The 20,069-nt window shown below is 40.5% G+C and overlaps 1 protein-coding gene across 1 annotated transcript in view; it reads right to left on the reverse strand.

Moving 5' to 3' along the window:
* LOC140940209 (DNA-dependent protein kinase catalytic subunit-like) overlaps positions 1–20,069 on the reverse strand; it is a 296,315-nt gene that overhangs the window by 207,104 nt on the left and 69,142 nt on the right. Inside the window, exons 27-29 of the mRNA XM_073389127.1 lie at positions 16,925–17,049; positions 16,290–16,479; positions 15,631–15,689 (exon numbers count right to left, since the gene is read on the reverse strand). Of these exons, the coding sequence (XP_073245228.1) occupies positions 15,631–15,689; positions 16,290–16,479; positions 16,925–17,049 (374 nt within the window). The remainder of the gene's footprint in view (positions 1–15,630; positions 15,690–16,289; positions 16,480–16,924; positions 17,050–20,069) is intronic.

The following is a 20,069-nucleotide window of genomic DNA, read 5'->3' on the forward strand; positions in this document are numbered from 1 at the left end:
CATGTTCCTTGCCTTACTCCAAGCATCCCGGAGGCCTCAGCCTCAGGGCGGGCTGAAAATCCATATGCCAGCACCAGGATGTCAGCTGTTCTAGCGGCTGAAACACAAGTACTTACTGTTGATGGAATTGTGGACAGAATGGTAGAATACTGTTTGCAAAACAACATAAATAACCCAGTTGAAATTTTGAGATGTCTGCAGAAAGAGATTGTTACTGTGCAACCCCATGAAGTGACAGATGTCACTCAGTGTAGCAGTGGGGAGACTAATTTCATATTAGTCGACAGAAACAAGTCACTTGAAACAGCCTTTGATGAGTTGAAGTCCCATAACAATTACCGGGTAACACTGGAAGTTCAGTTTTACGGTGAGGTAACTAAGTGCATACGAACATTTGGGAAACTTGAAATCCACTTACAGTAATTATAGAGGCGTTCCCTTACCTGAGATCCATTTTGTTGTAGCCATAGGAACAAAACTTTGGGACCACGACTAGTGTGCTTAATGAATGCTGTGTCCTCCTAATACAGTTTTAACTGTTCTTACTCTCTTCAGTACCTTTTCTTTGAAGTGGTAGTTGATAAATGTTATGATATAAGTGTAGATAAAAGTTTACCCCCAATTCTCTTAAACTATTTAAACAACAAGATATTTTTTCCATTTTATTTTAGACAGCCGTAGATTTTGGTGGTCCCAGAAAAGAGTTTTTTCGAATGGCCCTCTCTGAAATAAAGAAGAAATACTTTAACCAAGGAATCTGTGAGCATCTCTCAAAAGACTACTTCATGGTTGGGCTAATCATACGTAGGGGACCTTGTATTGCCAAAGTTTTATTCTACTGCAAGTTGATAATTACTATTATGTTGCTATATAACTACCGCTAGTTTGCTCCTTCATGACATCTTAGATATTTTGTTTCACATAACTCCTAAAATAAAAATTTGTTTACGACTGTAAGACTAGGACAGTATTAGCAACTACACGTAGGCAGTTCTTAATAACAAACAATAGCCAAGTCAGGTTTAGACAAATTTATTACATGCAATGTACAGAATGAGGCAAAGTTATGGTCTCTATGCGATAATTTCCAACCTCATCTATGTATTGGCTTTTTACTTGAGGTTGCCTAGCAGCGAAAGTCATAATCTGCGAGCCACTTTTCTTCTACGCATTTAGGACACAAAAGGGAAGTTGGGCTCCCAGGCGTTCCTAGCAGCGACCATGGAAACTGGGAATAAGAATCGTGATGACTTTCATTGTACGCCAGTGAGACTCGTCATAAGCATGTGATATATTTTCGGCAATGATTGAGGTGATGCGCGTAGTTGATCACGTTCGGGCTTTTTGGCTGAATGCTATCCAAGGTAAACAAGAAAAAAGATATTTTAGGTGCGACAACAGTGGTCATGTATATGCAAGATGATAAGAAGTGTCCTGCTAGGAACAAGGAATGCTTTAAGTGCCACAAGCTAGGCCATCTTGCTTAATGTTGTGAGACGAAGGAGACTAAAAACCCCAGAAGAAGAGGCCTAGTAAACCAAAGGGACATAAGGGAACTGTTAACCAAATGAACTTTGAGGATTATTCATATGACGGAAATGAATATGCATTTACCGTCGTTGATGAGAAACAGCCTATAGTTTCAGTGAGTTTTGAAGGTGTTGACTCTGGTGTAAGTTGTAATGTAATTGACCGTCAATTGTGGGAATCACTAAAACAAAATAAAGTGAAATGTGTTTCTTCGAGTCACAAGAAACAGCTGTATCCCTATGGCAGCAAGGAACCATTAAAAACGGCTGGTTGTTTCACGGCTAAAATAACAGTTGAAGATGTTGCGGTTGAAGCAGAGTTTACTGTAATTGAGGGTAAGGGCCAGGCATTGCTAGGAAGAGACGCATTGCTAAGAAGTCTCAGTCCAAACGTTTGTGTTAACGCTTTGCAAGAAAAAAACTTATTTCAAAAATACAAGTCATGTTTTGAGGGCCTGGGAAAGTTCAAAGATTCCCCGCTGAACATTCCTATTGATCCGCGTGTCAAACCAGTAGTTCAGTCTATGTGTCGTGTACCCTTTAATCTAAGGGATAAGTTGGAAAAAAGCTTGATGAGCTCGTAGACCTTGATGTAATTGAGAAGGCAGAGGGACCAACCCCTTGGATTTCACCTGTAGTTGTTGTTCCTAAACCCAATGGTCTGTTGATATGAGGCAAGCAAACAGTGCAATAGTCAGAGAGCGACACCCCATTTCCACAGTTGATGAAATTCTGCATGATCTTAATGGGAGCACAGTCTTTGCTAAGGTAGACATAAAGTGGGCTTTTCACCAAGTTGAGTTGAGCGAAGAATCAAGACCGATCACCACGTTTGTCACCCATAATGGACTCTTCCGGAATAAGACATTGATGTTTGGGATCAGCAGTACCCCGAAATGTATCTGCGAGTGATGCAACAAGCGTTACAAGGCTGTGCAAGTGTGAGAAACATACATGGTGACATCACAGTGCATGGAAAGACAGCTGAACAGCATAACACACGACTTTAAAAAGCCTTGGGAAGGATCCAGGAAAAGGGTTTAACACTAAACAAGGAAAAGTGCAAGTTCCACATGTCTGAGATCGAGTTTACGGGACATCTGCTTTCCGCACGAGGTATAAGGCCTACCCAAGCAAAGGGTGAGGCAGTCACAGAAGCATGTAAGCCAGAATCGGTAGCAGAAGTGAGCAGCTTCTTGGGTCTTATAAACTTCTGTGCCAGGTTCATCCCCGATGTGCCTACAGTGTCTGAGCCTTTAAGGAGACTCACCAGAAAAGATGTACCTTGTCAGTGGGGCAAGGAACAAGACAAGGCATTCAATGAGTTAAAGAAGAGGCTAGCAAATACAGAAACCCTGGGCTATTTCGACAAGGATGCAGAAACCTGCCTCATAACCGATGCCAGCCCTGTAGGCCTTGGTGCAATCTTGACGCTATTCACAGACTGAAAGAGAAGCTCTGGGTGTTGTATTGGCATGCGAGCGACTACACATGTACTTGTATGGAACAGACTTTGAAATCCTAACAGGTCACAAGCCTCTGGAATTTACCGTTTACTCAAGGAAATCACACCCAAGTGCAAGAGTCAATCGGTGGGTGTTACGATTGCAGCCATACCGTTTTACAGTGAGACACATCCCAGGAAAAGAAAACAGTGCAGATACTTTATCTCGTCTCACAGATCAGCACACCAAATCATGCACGAAACTGTGCACTGAACCCTGAAGAGTATGTGAGGTTTGTCGCTGAAAACGCAACACCGTGCGCCCTATCCACTCGAGTGATTGAATGTGTCTCAGCAATTGACAAAGAACTGTCCAATGTTAGAGAATGCATTCAGAAGGAACAGTGGGAGACACTTGAAAACAAGCGGTAGTCGATGGTCAGGAGTGAACTTTCTGAGGAACTCGGATCATAGTCCCTTCTAGCTTGCGAGAAAGACTACTTAATCTTGCTCATCACAGCCATTCAGGGATAGTGTTAATGAAATACTGACTCTGTGCGAAAGTTTGGTGGCGAAATTGTGACAAGGATGCTATACGATTCTGTAAGTGATGCCCTCCTTGCCAAATGGTTTCAATGCCACCACCACCAGCACCACTCTGGAGAACAGAGCTCCCATCAGGTCCGTGGCAACATATCTCAGAGATCTTATGGCTCCATCACTACCTTCGGGAAACCACCTGTTTGTAGTTCTAGACTACTACAGCCAATATATGGAATGACAAGTTCTAAAGTCTACTACAACTGACAAGATTATCAGAAGACTCAAAAGTGTGTTTCTCACTCATGGTATGCCAGTGAGTATCACCACCGATAGCGGGCCAGAGTTCATAAGCCAGGAGTTTAAGGGGTTTGTAGAAGATGAATGTATCGACCATAGAAGGGTAACCCCGCTCTGGCCTTAGGCCAATGGTGAAGTCGAAACACAAAATCGATCCCTACTTAAGAGCATCAAGATTGCACAAATTGAGAAGAAAGATTGGAGGAAAGAGATCGAATCCTTTCTTGTCATACAAAATTTGTGCAATCTTTAATCGTATGTGGATGACTCAAAGCTATTCATGTCATTTCCTCTCGTTGAGCTTGATGCTGCCATTGAAAAGCTCGAACAAGACCTTCACAGTGTAGCTCAATGGTGCTGTGAGAACCATCTACTTATCAATCCCGATAAAACTAAACTCCTTTTCCTCGGTAACAGACAGATGTTAAGCAGGTTACCAGAAGACCCTAGAGTGGTATTCTTAGGTAAATCATTGAAGCCAACAGACTCTGGGAGTCTTTCTTGACCCCCATCTGACCTACGACCACCATATTTCATGTGTAGTGTCATCTTGTTTCGCAAAGCTTTGCCAAATAAATAGAGTCAAAAGGAGCTTCGATAAGGAAACACTAGAGTTGTTAATAACGTCATTAGTCTTTAATAAGATGCTTTAATGCTCATCTGTATGGTCAAACACTACACTCCAGAATATAAACAGATTACAATCTATTCAGAATTTTGCCAGCAAGATCGTAACAAACTCTAGGAAGTTTGACCACGTAACACCTTTGCTTCAAGAGCTAAACTGGCTTCCTGTTAAAGAACAATTATTCTATAGAGACTCCGTTTTGACCTTTAAATGTCAGAACGATCCCCGCCTCAAAACTTAACGAGCAAGTTTACCAAGCGCTCAAATATACATACTCGTAACACTCGTACACGGAACTCTTTGCAGATTCCGCTATACAGAACGGCTATAGGCCAGCGCACATTTTCCTACAGAGGGGCCTACACATGGAATAACCTGCATAATGAACTCAGGCAAAGTGCCTCATTGGCATCTTTCAAGCGCGCCACACACTATTGAGGCAGACATTTCCTTCATAAGCTCTAGAATTTAGTAGAATACCATCATAAATTGTGATTTCGAGTTTTTATTGTCACTTTTGCTTTTATAAATTGTAAATCGTTTGTAAATAGTTCCTGGAAAACCTCACGAGGATGTTACTATTAAAGTTATTTTTATTAAAAACTCCACACAGCACAACTGGTGTAAGCCCACAGAACTCAGGTTCTGAAGGAAGTTGAGGACCCGGATTCCAGGAATCAAAGAGTTTCAAGTGGACGACCAGGAAGTACGAGACAGAGATAAGGAAGCCAAAGAAAGAGGAAAGCTGTATGCTGATGAGAAACATGGCGCTTGTGAAAGTGGCTCCTGCTGAATGTATCTCAGAACCTGGCCCAAGTTTAGTACAATATCCCGTAAGGGCCAAAGCTACACCAATCCGGCTTAAAGACTTTGTTATGTATTAGATTACTGATAAAGACGCTCGTTTTTTTCAACTTTGAGAGATTAATGATTTTTATCTTTCAGTTTGTATGCAAAGAACATTGAAGTGGTTGGGCACTTTTCCATTTTCCATATCTCATGTTTGGAATTGGTTAAAGATAGTCTTTAAAAAAAAACCTTGAGGAACGTTTTTAAGTGATTTTACAACTTCGCAAAAAATAAGTTTAAATAAGCTTTTGTTCCAAAGAGGGGAAGGATTGTAGTGTATTACCGCGGTATTGGCCATTAGAGCATGCACAGTAGATTGTAAGCAGGAGCTAGTTGGCGGGTATTAAAAGCGTGTCTTGGTTCAATCTGTCTGGGCGGGATACCACAGCAAAGAAAATTGGTTATTTAATATATATAATTTTAGGACTAGAAAGTGTAAATGTAAGTTAACATTTTGTTTTCTAGATATTGAATAATGATAGGGTGCTAAATTTTGTTTATTGAGGCTGTGCTATATTATTACATTCATTGCTGTTAATACATGTAGGTACATCATTTTGAATATCAGTACAGCTAGTTGGCACACTATCACTCTTCAGAGTTCCAGAGCTCTCCTTTTGTGATGACTCAATTGCTATGTTGGGTTTGAAACTTGAACAGAATAATAATGCAGGATAAGTGTACATGTCGTTAAAGCAAACAGTCTTGACAAGCATAATTATGGTGATTAATTATGTTGCAGATAAAGGGCCACTCCAGAGCTTGCTGTTGATTTTTGTCTTACACAATTAACTCTCCCCTGCAGAAAAGTTAAAAACCTACTTAGGCTGAACTGTCAATACCTACCCTGAAATAATTATAACAACCTGTTTAGCTTGACTTCTAAAAATCTAGGTTCTTATATGTTTGCATTTACTGCAATAGTTAATTGTATGAATTACGAAGCTGTTTGACACCAAAATACTACAATGTTACTTTAGGTGGCAGAAGAGGCGCCATTAGTATAACACTGGACCATGTGTTGCAGTTTGTAACCGGAACGGATGAAGAACCTGTGCTGGGGTTTGAGCTGCTTCTGTCACTTAACTTCACAGAAGTGTCAAACTCGTTTGTTCCTACGGCCTGCTGGTAATGCCTGCAAAGTTGACTCGGGTCCTACTTCGCAGGTACTCCGGGTGAAAAGACTTGTAAAGAGCCAGGGCGATGTCACAGTTAGTGGCATATGAGAACCAGACTTAATGATCCAAAGTGTTCAGTAGCGTTGTATTTGTTGCTGTTGTTGAATAGTTACATTGTGTAGTTCCAGAAAATATCCATATCCCCCACGGAGGGCACTTGTACTTTAGACCCCCCACCCCCCCTGGAATTTCCATTCCAGGGGGTGCTTGTCATACCCCGCCCCCTCAGGAATTTCTGTAATTTTTCAACTCGGTTAGGTACCCTCTGGAAAGAATATTTTCCGTCTTAAACGCTGTTGTACTATATTATTACTCGAAAAAATTTTTTCTGTGACAAAATAAGACAAAATCTTTTTATTCATGTTAATACAGTATTTAATATCTCAAGGACTTTCTTAGCTACTAATTAACCATGGAGGCGATACCTTACACTATTGACTGCACGAATAATGCCATCTGCAAAAAAACCCAGTTACATTCAAACTAAACACCACGTGAACTTTCAGCTAGAACATGTTACAAGAAGGCTTAGAACACGACCAAATTACGGTGAATCAAACGTGTGATAAGGCAACAGCTAGATAATAATAATAATCCTTGTTTTGAAACAAAGGTTAACAGTAAAATAACTGATAACTTGCTCAGCAGAAAAGTTGTTATTCAACATATAGATTTATCCAGGGCTTAAAGCGAAGCTCTCTTAAATATTTATAGTTTCCTCAAAGAAAATATAAAATTGAGTAATACTAAAGAACTTAAAGACTAGGTAAAAACAACAAGAACGGTAAGGCCCGGTTCAAACGTCGAACTTTTCATGAGCCGAACCTAATAGCCCCAATTAAGTACATGACGAGATCGACGTTTGAATAAATTAAGTTCAACAGATGTTATTTGGGTCGACCCGAGAATTAAGTTCGACATGGCCAGTCGGTCAGTTCGACTATGGAGCGACTCCGATTCAAACGTCGAATTTTTCATGTACCGAACCTAATGCATAAATTATTATAATACATTTTTTGATCCCACAACCCCCTTCTGTCGCATGAAGCATGCGCATCAGAGGCAACAGAGGTGAAAAAAGATGGCGGCTTGGCGGAAAAAGTTTACGGTCGTGCCGGACGAAGACATGTGTTATTCCTGTTTTGCCACGACAAAATATTCCTGCATAAAATGTGGTCACTCTGTTTGTAACCGTTGCTCGGTGTTTAAAGACGACGAGGGAACCCCTGGCTGGGTAGCCGGAAAGTCCGTGGGATATTGCATCTCCTGTGAGAAGGAAGAAGGAGCCAGTACAAACAACGGACAAGAAGAGAAAGCAAACAGCGGACAAGGAATGAAAACAAAAAGCGGACTAGGAGAGACAAGAAGCAGTGGGCAAAGAGAGAAAACAAGTAGTGGACGAGGAGAGAAAATGGACAACAACGGAGAAGACAAACGTGAGGAGGCCACGAGTTGGTGAGTAGTGTTTTTGACCGTTTATTGATTTGATTAAATTTTATTGATTTGATTAAATTGATGTTTGTACGATGCAATTTAACTTATTACTTTGAAAAAGTGAAGGCTAAAATAAAAAGCAAAATGAAGGATATTCCAAAAGAGGGGAAAGGGGGTTGGAGTGGACTGGTAACGGATATTAACATAGCCCTGACGTTACCCTGTGATTCTGTTGATACATAGCCTGTCATATACCTGGAACTGGGGGATAACTCCCTTATATGGGCTACAAAGGCATGTGCGGCCCCAAAGGGTATGGTTTTTCAGCAGTTTTGATCATAAATAGGGTATCGATTTTGAACTGGGTATTTTCTTTTAGAAGAAGCTCCTTTTACATCTCTATCGATAAGACCATTAACAAAAGCCCTTCAACTGTCCCAGTGGCAATGGTCATAAATTGGGGATCCAGTTTTTTTTGTCAGATCATAAATAGAGTAGGGAAAATCGCAGACTTTTGTCATAATGAGGGTAAGGGTTTTGGGAAGCGTGCTACACACCCCCACCCAATTTTTCTTGGAGTACCCCCCTCACCCTGGGACCTGGCATAACTAATTATTGATCAATGACAAACACTATTTCTTGTTAATAGTGTTGTCTTTGGGGACCTATGTATAAATAAGATTGTTTATCACTGAAATCATGACTAATCATTGTTTTTATTTTGTTGAAATCTTGCATCTAAATATTATGTTGTAGAGATTGGCACCCACTAAAAAAACTGTTTATGGATATGAATATAAGTATAAATTAGAAGAAATGATGTGCCATAGGTTTGTTATATCATTGAGAGAAAGACCTATCTGTTTGATAAGGCCAATAATGACAGTTACTATTGCTAATAGTTTAATAATAATTTTTTGCTCCTTGATCACATAGTGCAGCTCATCTGGAGCCAGAAGACATGTCCTATGAGAGTGATGGCGAAGAAGATGAAAATGGGGATGAGGATGGAGATGGGGAGGACTCTGTTTCTGAGAAAACTGACAAAAAGGCAAAGAAAGCAGGCAGAAAAGCAAAATGGTCTCAGTCCCTGTTAGATGATACTATAGATATCATAATAAGTAGTGATTATTTCAAGAAAAAACTTACATTCACCAATGTTAAAACTCAGAAAAATGGACAGATCTATGCCGAGGTACTTGCTGAACTTAAGAAGAGATGCAAGTCTAGGAATGAAAATGTTTCCTTTACTGTACCACAACTTAGATCAAAATTTAAAAAGCTTGTTGCAGAATGTAAGCGTGTAGCTTTGACCACCAAAACTTCCACTGGGGTGAAACGATTCCAAGATGACAAGGGTTACAGTAACTGGTTCAATCAGTTGTTTGAAGTTATCAAAACACGTGACTCTTGCAGACCAGAACTGGCTGTAGAGCCATCAGCATCAAGAGAGGAGGTAACTCAGTCAACAGCAGATGATGGCAATAGTGAAGCTTCTCAAGACTTTGTTGGTAAGCACTTTGTGCCTGTGAAATCAGCTCCAACCAAGAAACTGAAAAAACAAGACCCATTGGTTGAATCTATTCACTTAATGAGGAGTGCAATTGAAAATGACCCCACAAAACAGCTCATCCAATTCTTAAAATCAGATATTGAGAAATCAAGAGAGCATGAGGTCAAACTTTTCCAATTGCTTTTAACACATTCCAACCCTAACCCACAGACACAGTATGGATTAGCTAGTCATCATCAGGGGGGTTATGTTTCCTCAAGTGGCATTAACCAAGGTCTTTCTATGCCTGCCTCAAATTTTGCTCCTCAGTCTGATTACACCTTGTGGGAGGGAAACCACAGGTCATTTCAACCAATATCGGTACCCCCCATGGCACCTTCCCCCTCTTTGTCCACAGATTCAAGTAACCCAAGAGGTTCTCCCATAAGTTTGAGAGAAGGGAATGCAAGCCCCTTTTATCATTCTATGTAATATCTCACTCAAGGTAATTGTAGTCTATAACATCAACTTAAGTAAGGCTAAAACTTAGAAACAAAGCTGAATTCTGATTGATCTGCATGGGAAATGTAATCAGGACTTTTAAGAGAAACTAAGAGGATTTCTGAAAGGAATGACAAAAATTATGTTGTACTGAATTCTGACTTCCAGCAGCGGAATTTCTATGCTTATAAAGGTTCTTTTGATTCAAACGCTTAACCAAAACTTCAAAATGAACCATGTAAATGTTTATTATTGTTAAAATGAAAAGTGACCAAACAAGTTGCGTAGTTGAAATTAGTATTACTAAGAAATAGATGGGTCTTGTAGTCCAAGGGCCAAGAAAGGAAACGTTAAGTCAGTTTTTACAGCTTTACGTTTCCCTGCAGCTGGTAATCACTGTAAGTTTGGTAGTATTGTTGTGTTATAACCTTCAGTTGCATAATAAAATCATTTGACTAAGTCTGGTGATTTGTATTATGGTGATTATTTTTCTCAGATGCAATATCAGGAAAACAACTTTCATATATTTTTTTATTCATAAAAGAGAGTCTCCTAAACTAACAGGAACCACACAAAACTACAGAAATTTAAACTTCCTACCGAGGCTAGTGCCTTGGTTCACCTTTTTCTATTCATGGCCCTGATTACAAATTCTCTTTGCCCACTTTTAAAAGTGAGAAGGTAAAAATGAAGGTTGTGATACAGGAGGGGTTATCAAGAACTATTTCTTACAACCAATTGTTTAGACAGCTAGGAGTGAAATTTGATTGCCACCCAGTTGTTCATCCATATCATTTCACATGATAACAAGTCTTCCTACCTATCAAAATTAATAGCTTACATATAATGAAACAATTTTTTTGACAATCCTTGTGCCTCATCTTACATCCTCTGTGATTCCTACATGTCATAACTCAACACACTTCTTTCATGAAGTGTAATCACTGTTACATCTACTTTGGTAGAAGTATTGTATGATAGATGAATAAACTTAAAACCCAGTTTAGGTCTGTTTACTTGATGATACCAGTTTCTTTCTCTAACCAAAATTTCTCAGCAAGAGCATCTCGAACAAGTAAACCTTGATAGCAAGTGTCTCTGATCTTCTCACATTCCCTCATTTGAAGCAGTTCCCTTACCTTCGCCCTACTGCGTCTCTGATTGGTGACCGGGTCAATTGTCAAGTCCAATTTTCTTGGCAATGTATCTCCAAGATCAATACAAATGTTGTGAAGTACTAAACATGCAAGGGCTGCTATTTTCAGTTCACTTGCGCTACTTTCACATTTCCTCAGCAGTATGCGCCATCTACCTTTGAGTTGCCCAAAGGCCCCTTCAGTGACCATCCTTGCCCGGCTCAGTCTGTAATTAAAGTTGTACTGTTTTGGTGTTGGGACTGCATTTGTGTATGGCTTCATAAGCCAAGAAGATAAAGGAAAAGCAGAATCTCCAAGTACAACTGGAGGTACTTGTACTCCATTGACATCCTTACTTATCTGAGGAATAAAGGTGCCTTCTTTTATATCAGAGTACAGCCTTGTTGATTGAAATATTACAGCGTCATGAGAATTGCCTGGAAAACCACAGGTTCCCCAAACAAATCTGTAGTTGGAGTCCACCATTGCCATTAACATTATTGAATAGAAGTTTTTGAAGTTGTGGTATTCCTTACAAGAAAAATTCCCAGGCGGGCATTTGATAGGTAAATGGCATCCATCAACTGCAGCCCAACAACAACAAAATTGCCACTGTTCCTCCATATCAACTATCTTCTCCTTAAATTGTTCCTCACTCTTTGGCAGTTGCTGGCCAACACATTCGTCCCACAAGTTGTCCACAATTGCGCGTGTGACTTCATTGACGATCGTACACACGGTTGACACCCCCAGTCCTGTCATTTCCGCTATCGTATAATAGTAATCTCCCCTTGATAAACGATACAGAGCAATGGCCAACCTGAATTCTGGGGATATCGGCTCTTCGGTCACAGTATCTCTATCTAGAACATGTCTGATTCGTTGCAGTATAAACTGGAATGTTGTACGTGAGATTCTAAACGTTTTCTTGAATCTTTCATCGGAATACGTGCTCCAAACTAGGTTAAACCATCCCATATTTCTCGGGAGCCTCCTACACGAACGATTGTAGACTGGTGTTGCACTTTTTCGTGACACACTTAACAGCAGACCGATAACACATATATTCATCATAAATTGCCTTCTTGTGATGACAGCATGCAAGAAACTTCGTAGCATTTTTCTCCGTTTCCTCCCCTCCCGGATGGCACGAAAAATAAAAGCTCTTCTTCGCAAATCACCTCGCAAATCACAACCTTCTGGAACCTCCGCCATGTTTGTTTGGGTATTTAACCGCTGACTGACCGCTGGCTATTGTAAAGCTCGTAAATTAAGTACGACGAATCAAGTTCGACGTCTGAATCAACCGTCGAACCTAATCATTTGGGTCGACCCAAACAGGTATTAAGTTCGGCTCATGAAAAGTTTGACGTTTGAACCGGGCCTAAGAAACAACAGCAATAGACCTAATTAGCAAAAAACAACTTTGCACGTGCAGCACACTTTTTTGCACATTTCCCTGTCGCTGTTTTGCACAACTAAAACGTAAGACTACTTTTAACTTCCTATTTACACGTTTTATGGAGGAAATGTTTGTGTTCCTGTTCACTCTGTTTTTTTCAAAGCTCCTCATTTTCTCACCGACGCTATATAAATTTTATGTTTTTCTTCCAACGAAATTGGTCCCCATTGTTGTTTATTTCTCGCTCTAGCTCTTTCCCTGTTATCCAAGTCAATGTAGACATTAATATTTAGTGGAAAGAAGGACAAGTTTCTGTAGTTGTTTTTTTCTCCCTAAAAGTCTGGGTGGCCATGTAATTTACCGCCAAAACGAGCGGGGTGCTTGAATCGCAAAATTTCACCTCAGCCTTAACATACTCCTTCCCCAACGGGCTGACTTCTGACTCCCTTTCCCCTCCTCCAGGGTCTGTGCGCTCAGCGTTCTGTCGTACGCTGACATCATAACCAAATTTTCTTAGCTACGGGGCTCCGCACGCGGGCGCGTGGAGCTCCCCTATTAATAACTCACCAGTCTTACACAAACACCCTGGAAAAAAACCTTGGGAAGCAACCCTCACCCTCTCAGAAATTGCCTCCTTGTATTTGCTTAAATAGTTGGGCCAATTTGTTTGTTGTTGAGTTCTGAAACTATCTAACTGAAAAAGAAAAATCCTAAAAAACTTTAATTTTGTCTTGCTGTCCATGATAAAATTCATTTGATATACTCTTTTTAGTTTCACAGCAACCCTAACCCGAATTACACTTACAAAACCCTTACCCTACTTGTCCACAGATTGGGGCCACGCTCCTGACTGACTGACTGAGTTTTACTTTTGGAGGAGTTAAGTAACCAGGGCCCGGTTGCACAACTAACAACTATGGGAATACACTTACAACAGAAATTAAACTAAAGCCTGGGTACTAGAGCTTTGTAATGGAAGTAAAGTCAAGCAAACATAAAGAAAAAACCACATCACATAATGACAAACCACATACCATTTTTGCATTGTGTTACTTTGTATTCGAGGGCAAATTCCAAGTACAAGCACCCCGGGGGCTTATATTCGGAGGGGTGATTTAACGGAGGGTTTTTGCCTTACGATTTTGGGGGGCTTATATTTGGAGGGACTTATACATGGCGGGGCTTGTTTTCGGAATTTTACGGTAACAAAGATACCAGACCACATAAAAGCATAACCACTTTCGTGACAAAAACACAAAACATAGCTCAATATCCTCTACACACCATGATAAAACCACATCACAAAACGAAGTTTTTACGCCGCATCATGGTAAAAACGCAACATTTCAGGACTGCATTACAAGACGTAATGAACAAACCTCAAAATATAACAAACTAACCACACCACATAATGAAGTAACCACAGCACATAATGAAGAAACCACACCACATAATGATAAATAACCACATAAAAGTTATGGCATTCCAAAGTTTAGACTCAAAATTATCACCTATTTTAACTGCCTACAGTAGCCCAGTGAATCGACCACGCTTTAAAATCATATACTCAGTTTTCCGGGGTTGGGTATGAGATGGTTACAGCAGCATTAGAAGGATCTGGATGTCATTCAGGTGAAGAGCAACTGTGTCCGTATAAGGTGCTGCCACATATATGAAAGTGTCATCAGCATACATGTGAATTACTACCATTAGCACTACCATTAGCAATATCAGGAAGGTCGTTACAAGAGAGCGGTAACAAAGTAGGACCCAAAACAGATCCCCGTGGCATGCCAAATCTAACCAGAAAGGGGATAAAACACCAATATTGTCTGCAGTTTATCAAGGAGAAAATCATGAGAAATAGAGTCAAATTCTTGTCGAAAGTGAATAAACACAATCCTAACTGTCAAGTTCTTATCAAGTGCACGCCTCTGGTCTTCATTCATCTTGACGAGCAAAACCTCAGTGGAGTGGCCTTTTTTTATAAGCTGATGGGGTTGACAAGATTGTGAGCAGATATGTGAAATATAATAGTACAAGAAACAGCAGTTTCCATGTGTTTTTTGCCAGAAATGCAAAGTTGGGGAATCTGTCGATAGTTCTGTTCATGTTTCATTGTCCTTCTTCTTAACCAGGGCAGAAACGTTAGCAGTCTTACAAGAAGCTGGGACTCAATTACAAGCAGCTTTGAGTAAAGGGATATTTGATGGAGTTATCGTCTCGCCAGCAAGTTTAAGAAGTTTAGGTGAAACCAAATCTTGACCACAAGCTCCTTTTGACTTCAGCCTAGTAAGGCTTCTCTTAATGTCAGTATGTGATACATTTATGGGCGTAACACGGTTGATAAGGATGGGCCAATTTGTATGACTGTCAGCAGAGATAGGAAGATCGTCCGCAGCTTTTCACAAATGGAGAAGTAGAAAAGCAGTCAATACGTGATCTGAGGTTTCAATTACTCCTTCAGAGCTATGGGGTCTGTTCTTAGCATATGTCGTTGAACATACAGCTATTTCGAGAAAGGTTGTCGGAAAAAGTGCACGCGACAATCCCGAAAGGTATCATGGGTGATTTTGAGGTCACTGTTCTTCAAAGAAAGTCAGGATAGAACGGCACGAGAGGCCATGGACTTATGTTTGCGAGTGCTAAAGGAAAGCAACAAAAGTAGGTTCGACAGCTACAAAGTCAGGAACAGTGTATTTATCATATCCCATATTACCTTTCGGGATTGTCGCGTGGACACTTTTTCCGACAACCTTTCTCGAAATAGCTGTATACATCCATGACCAGTAACGGTCATCCGGGTCAACGAATACCGTGCATACAGACCATGGGGCGCTGGCCACATCCCTTTGAAAGTCAGCTAGATTTAAGTTTCGGTAGGTACGAACAGGTTTGTTTCTTATGTGAATAGACGAATGAGTCAGCATATAATCTGAAATTTCAAGTTCAACTGGACGTGAACTCTTAATCAGACTACTATTGTTGGTAATCACTTAGTCAATAAGAGTTGAAGTGCTACTAGTAACTCTAGTGGGCTGGTCATTAAAAACCACATAAACTAAACTAACTCTCAGAGTGAAAGGGCTGTACCAATTTTGCACAGGGTTTGTCCAACTGTGACATGAAGTTAACCAAAAAATTTAACATGTACTGAAATAGCTACTGGATAAAATGGTCCCTGAATAAATACTAACCTTTGTTTGCCTATCGCCAGATGTTGTAGAAAGTTCCACCAAACGAGGTAGGAATTGATCTGTTAGGGTCAATATTACGTAAATCTGAGGCTTATTAAGAGTTTCAAGAATTTGAACAATTAACATTGATCAATACAATAGACGTTCTTAATGAATTTAACACTGGCCTTGAAAGGAGTATGCCAAAGTGATACCTTAGATTGTATTTTACGGTAGTATTTCTAGTCATGGCTTACTGTTAGTAGCAGTGTTAGTGGTAGTATTTATTTCCCCACAATTCAACAAGATTACAGATGAGAATAACAAATTGAGGGAAAATAAGCAAAAATAGCAGACCTAATACCTTATTAAATGCAATAAGCAAATAAAATACATCTGCTGATTAAAACACACACACAAACACATGATAATAATAATATATATAAAGTATGAACAGATGAAGCAAGCAGGCCAATCTACCATTTAATATTAAGATAAATTGTGATGATTGAAGAGGAATTCTTTTTTTCACATGCCTAGAGTGGGTGCTTATTGTTTTAGTTTATGTAAACAGAAAGCTGCTTTACTAACAAAGGAATTTGAAGGGAAATACAGTATTTGGATAATCAATCTGTCCAACAAGTTAATTATTAATGACATAATTATGTTTTTAATCGTACCTAAATAAATGTTGGGCTTCATGTCTTGAAAAGGGACAGCAAATGGAAGACGTTTTTGAGTGTCCCAAGCTACAGCTCTAGAAGGATCAATTTCACCGCTTCCAAGAAGCATCATGTTTGTTTGACCTCCTAAACTGCCCAGCAATCTCAGTATCTGAAGACGCAGTCTAGTCACTGAGGTGGTCAAGTTCTGAAGAGCAATGTTTTATAATCACAAAAATGTAAAATAAGCACAGCTGCAAGCAAATTTTTTAATAGACAATAACACTCATGCTAATTTTTCCAGTACGAAACTACCTCCCACACCACCAATAAAAACAGACGATCAATAAGAACCCTCGAAAAACTGTAGCTGTTCAAGTTCAATTGCACTTTCGAATCATTTTGAAAAATTACTCTGAGGAAGGTTCATTAACCTAGAATAATTGTTCTGTCGAGTTTCCTCAGATAACTTTAGCAAAATTTGTACACTACAACTCATGAGGAAACTGGTTGCAAACCAAAGTGAAATTTTGTTTATGGTTGGATAAAAGTACTTTAGAAATAACCTTAGGATAGACTGGCATGTTTAGGTTGCTCATCTATTAATAAAAGGAGCCCTTTCACAACAAAGCTTCTAGTTTTTATTCTCGTACCTGTGGCTGCGATTGTTTCTTTATCTTCAAAAGTTTTACAGGGATTTTCCTCCCTCGTGATCCAGGGCGAGATGCCGTGCTAAGAACAATTGTCTTTGAATCTTCGGACAACTGGCCCTCCTCATCTGGTAAGAGTTAAACTAAGTCAGCTTGGACTCTTTCATTGGCCAAACCCAGCTGTGAGAAGTGTAGTACTCCGTGGTTAGGTTAAAACACAGTTTCACTCTCACACTAAACCAAAAAAACTGACAGAATAAATTACACACATGCTATATATATATATGTAAATTCTGCAGGTCCCGAGTATTACATCACGTACATTCATTTGTACCCGAGCATCCTATAAACTACATTCCCTCCTTTGGCAATAGCAATAAGGTAGTGTTTTTAAAGGCTGCAATGCCCCAAATGTTCAACAAATCAAAGCATTTGAATTTAGCTAGACACACAAAAGGCTTTAGAACAAAGGCTTTATATGGCCTTATAATGCACAGGCAGTCTTACAGTCCCGGATGACCTCTGAATAGGCCTTTCCGCTTTGGTCTCTTCCTTTTTGGGGAAATGCCCAGGTTGCAGTTGGGAGTCTTCAGACACTTCAGACGTCCCAGGGATTCCACATGGCCTGGATATGTCTGTCACTTCTGAAATTTTGTTTGGCCCTGGTTAATATGCCAGTAACATGGAACCTGCCTCTACCACTTGGTCTCTGTTACCACTGGATACATCATTGTGTCACCAACACATATGCTCTTGGGTGTAGCACCCCCCTTGAGGTCTGCATAAGCTTTGCCCTTTAAATTACTTGACCAATCCCGCTATCACTCTTCTTCGCCTGGTGTCCCAACTGCCTCTCTCTTAAGCTCTGGGAGTTTGGATCTTACTTCACAGGCAAACCTTTTATAACAGTTTGTAGTTCCCTTCATCATTAGCGGAATGGATCTGTACGCCATCAGCTATACAAGCAACTCAGTTCTCAAGTTGCTTCCCTCTAAATGTGCAATTTGTAGGAATTAAATTAACGAACGATTTTACTTTTCTGCCTCTCCATTGGCTTAAGGCCACAATGGCATCGTTCTCCGGTGCTCAATACCATTCAAATGAAAAAATGCCTCAAACTCTTCTGATACGAATTAGGGGCCATAATCTGTCCTTAAAGACAATGGAAAACTGAATGTGGCAAACATGGGTGCAAGTGCTTCAACGGCTTTGGCACTTGTTGTAGACTTCATAGTTGCAACCTCTAAGAATCGGCTATAGTAATTAATCAATCACCACCAGGACACTCATGTGGGTAGAGGTCCCAGCAGGTCTGGTCAACAGTCCAGCCAAGGAGCAATTGGAGGAAAGATGCGGGACATTTTCTCTGGGGGTGAAATCCAGAAGTGACCTAGCAGCCATGACAAACTCTTCGATGGCCCTTCGGCCCTAGCTGCACCACCCTGTCATGCAGGAGCCTGGGAATCACAATCCTTGTGCCATGAAGCAAAATCTCACTGTAGACGTGTAATTTGTCCTTGACCTGTGCATAAGAGGGAAGCGTACACTGGGCCCAGTTCCCTGTCCTCATACATTTTTTCACCAGGGTCAATTCTTTGTCATCATAGAAAGCTTCTTCAATTTCACTAGGTGATAGAGCAACGGGTACACAGTCGTACACAATGGCGCTTACATAGTCGTACTCCTCTCTGTAGTCCACTTGATCCATGGAGTTCAAACAGAACAACGCATCGGCTATATGTCTTTCCTTGGCAGTACACTACTTTAAAATCATACCCTTGTAGCCTCAAGACCCAATCTCTCTAGCCGGGCGCAAGATTTTGAAGTATGTGGGTAGATAAGCTCTAGAAGCTTGTCATCTGTCTCTAACTCGAAGCTTTGTCTGGAAACATACATGTCACATGCCCAAATCAAAGCCAGCGCCTCCTTCTCCATTTGGCTGTAGCAGCATTCCACCTCAGTTAAGCTCCTTGACATGTACAAGACAACTATCCACATTCCTCCCTGCTGCTGGGTGAGAACTGCTCCTAAGCCAAATGCATATGCATCAGCAAAAATTCGCATTCTGCAGCTAACTTTAAAATAAGACAGGGTCTCCACCTTAGTAATTAGATGCTTTAATTCAACAAAGGCTGTTTGCTGCTCTTTAACCTGGTGAAACACGACTTCTAAAGAAAATTGGCCACAGATGCTACGTCTGGCAAGTACTTTGAGACATACTGGATAAGACCCACAAACAATCGTACTTCACACACTTGCCTTTGTTTACCGTCAATCCCACTTCACTCAGCCTATCTAACACCGCAAAAAGATGCTTGCCATGTTGCTCCACACCATACCCAAGAACAATAAGATCATTCGCAATGTTGGTTCCCCCAGCATACCTTAACTCATTTCTAATGATCTGATGGTATTCCTCCGGTGCCGATGTCACTCCAGACATCAAGGACTTGTAACAATACCTTGGTGCGTGACAAAGGTAGTGATGTGGCAACTTTTGTCACTGAGTAGAATCAGGTGAAAACCCCGCTTGAGATCTCTCTTACTGAACAGGGTACTACCATTCGAGTTGTGTAACAGCTTCTTGACGGTTGGAATTGGATGCCACTCCCTGACGATTGCTTTATTTGCTTGATGCATGTCAACACAGACCCTTACGTCACGGCCACTTTTGTGAACAACCACCAATGACAAAATCCATCCTGACGGCCCTTCCATCACTTCCTCTATAATCCTGAGCTCCAAACGTTCATCCAGCTTTGCATCCACCTTCTTGCACAAACCGAAGAGAATTCTGCATACATGCTGCACTACAGGCTTCACTGACTCATCAACGTGTAGCTTTAGCTTGTAAAAATTAACACCACTAAACCTGTGCTTGTATTTCTCTCTGACATCACTGTCCACACGTTTTGCCTAAAAAGGACCAGTACGCAGCAAGTTTAGCACCCCAGCAATTTCACGGCCAAACAGATTGGGACCATTGCCTTCAATCACTACAAAGTCAGCCTTACTTCCATCCTCAAACCCAGCAAGCGTGACATCTGCCGTAAAAGTTACTAGGATAGGTAAAGGATCTATACCACTGTAAGCAAAAAGTTCCTTTGCAGACTTGCAAGATTCACATTATTCCCTTCTGCTTTAACAA

This window comes from Porites lutea, chromosome 6 (genome assembly GCF_958299795.1).
Source record: "Porites lutea chromosome 6, jaPorLute2.1, whole genome shotgun sequence".
Lineage (NCBI taxonomy): Eukaryota > Metazoa > Cnidaria > Anthozoa > Scleractinia > Poritidae > Porites > Porites lutea.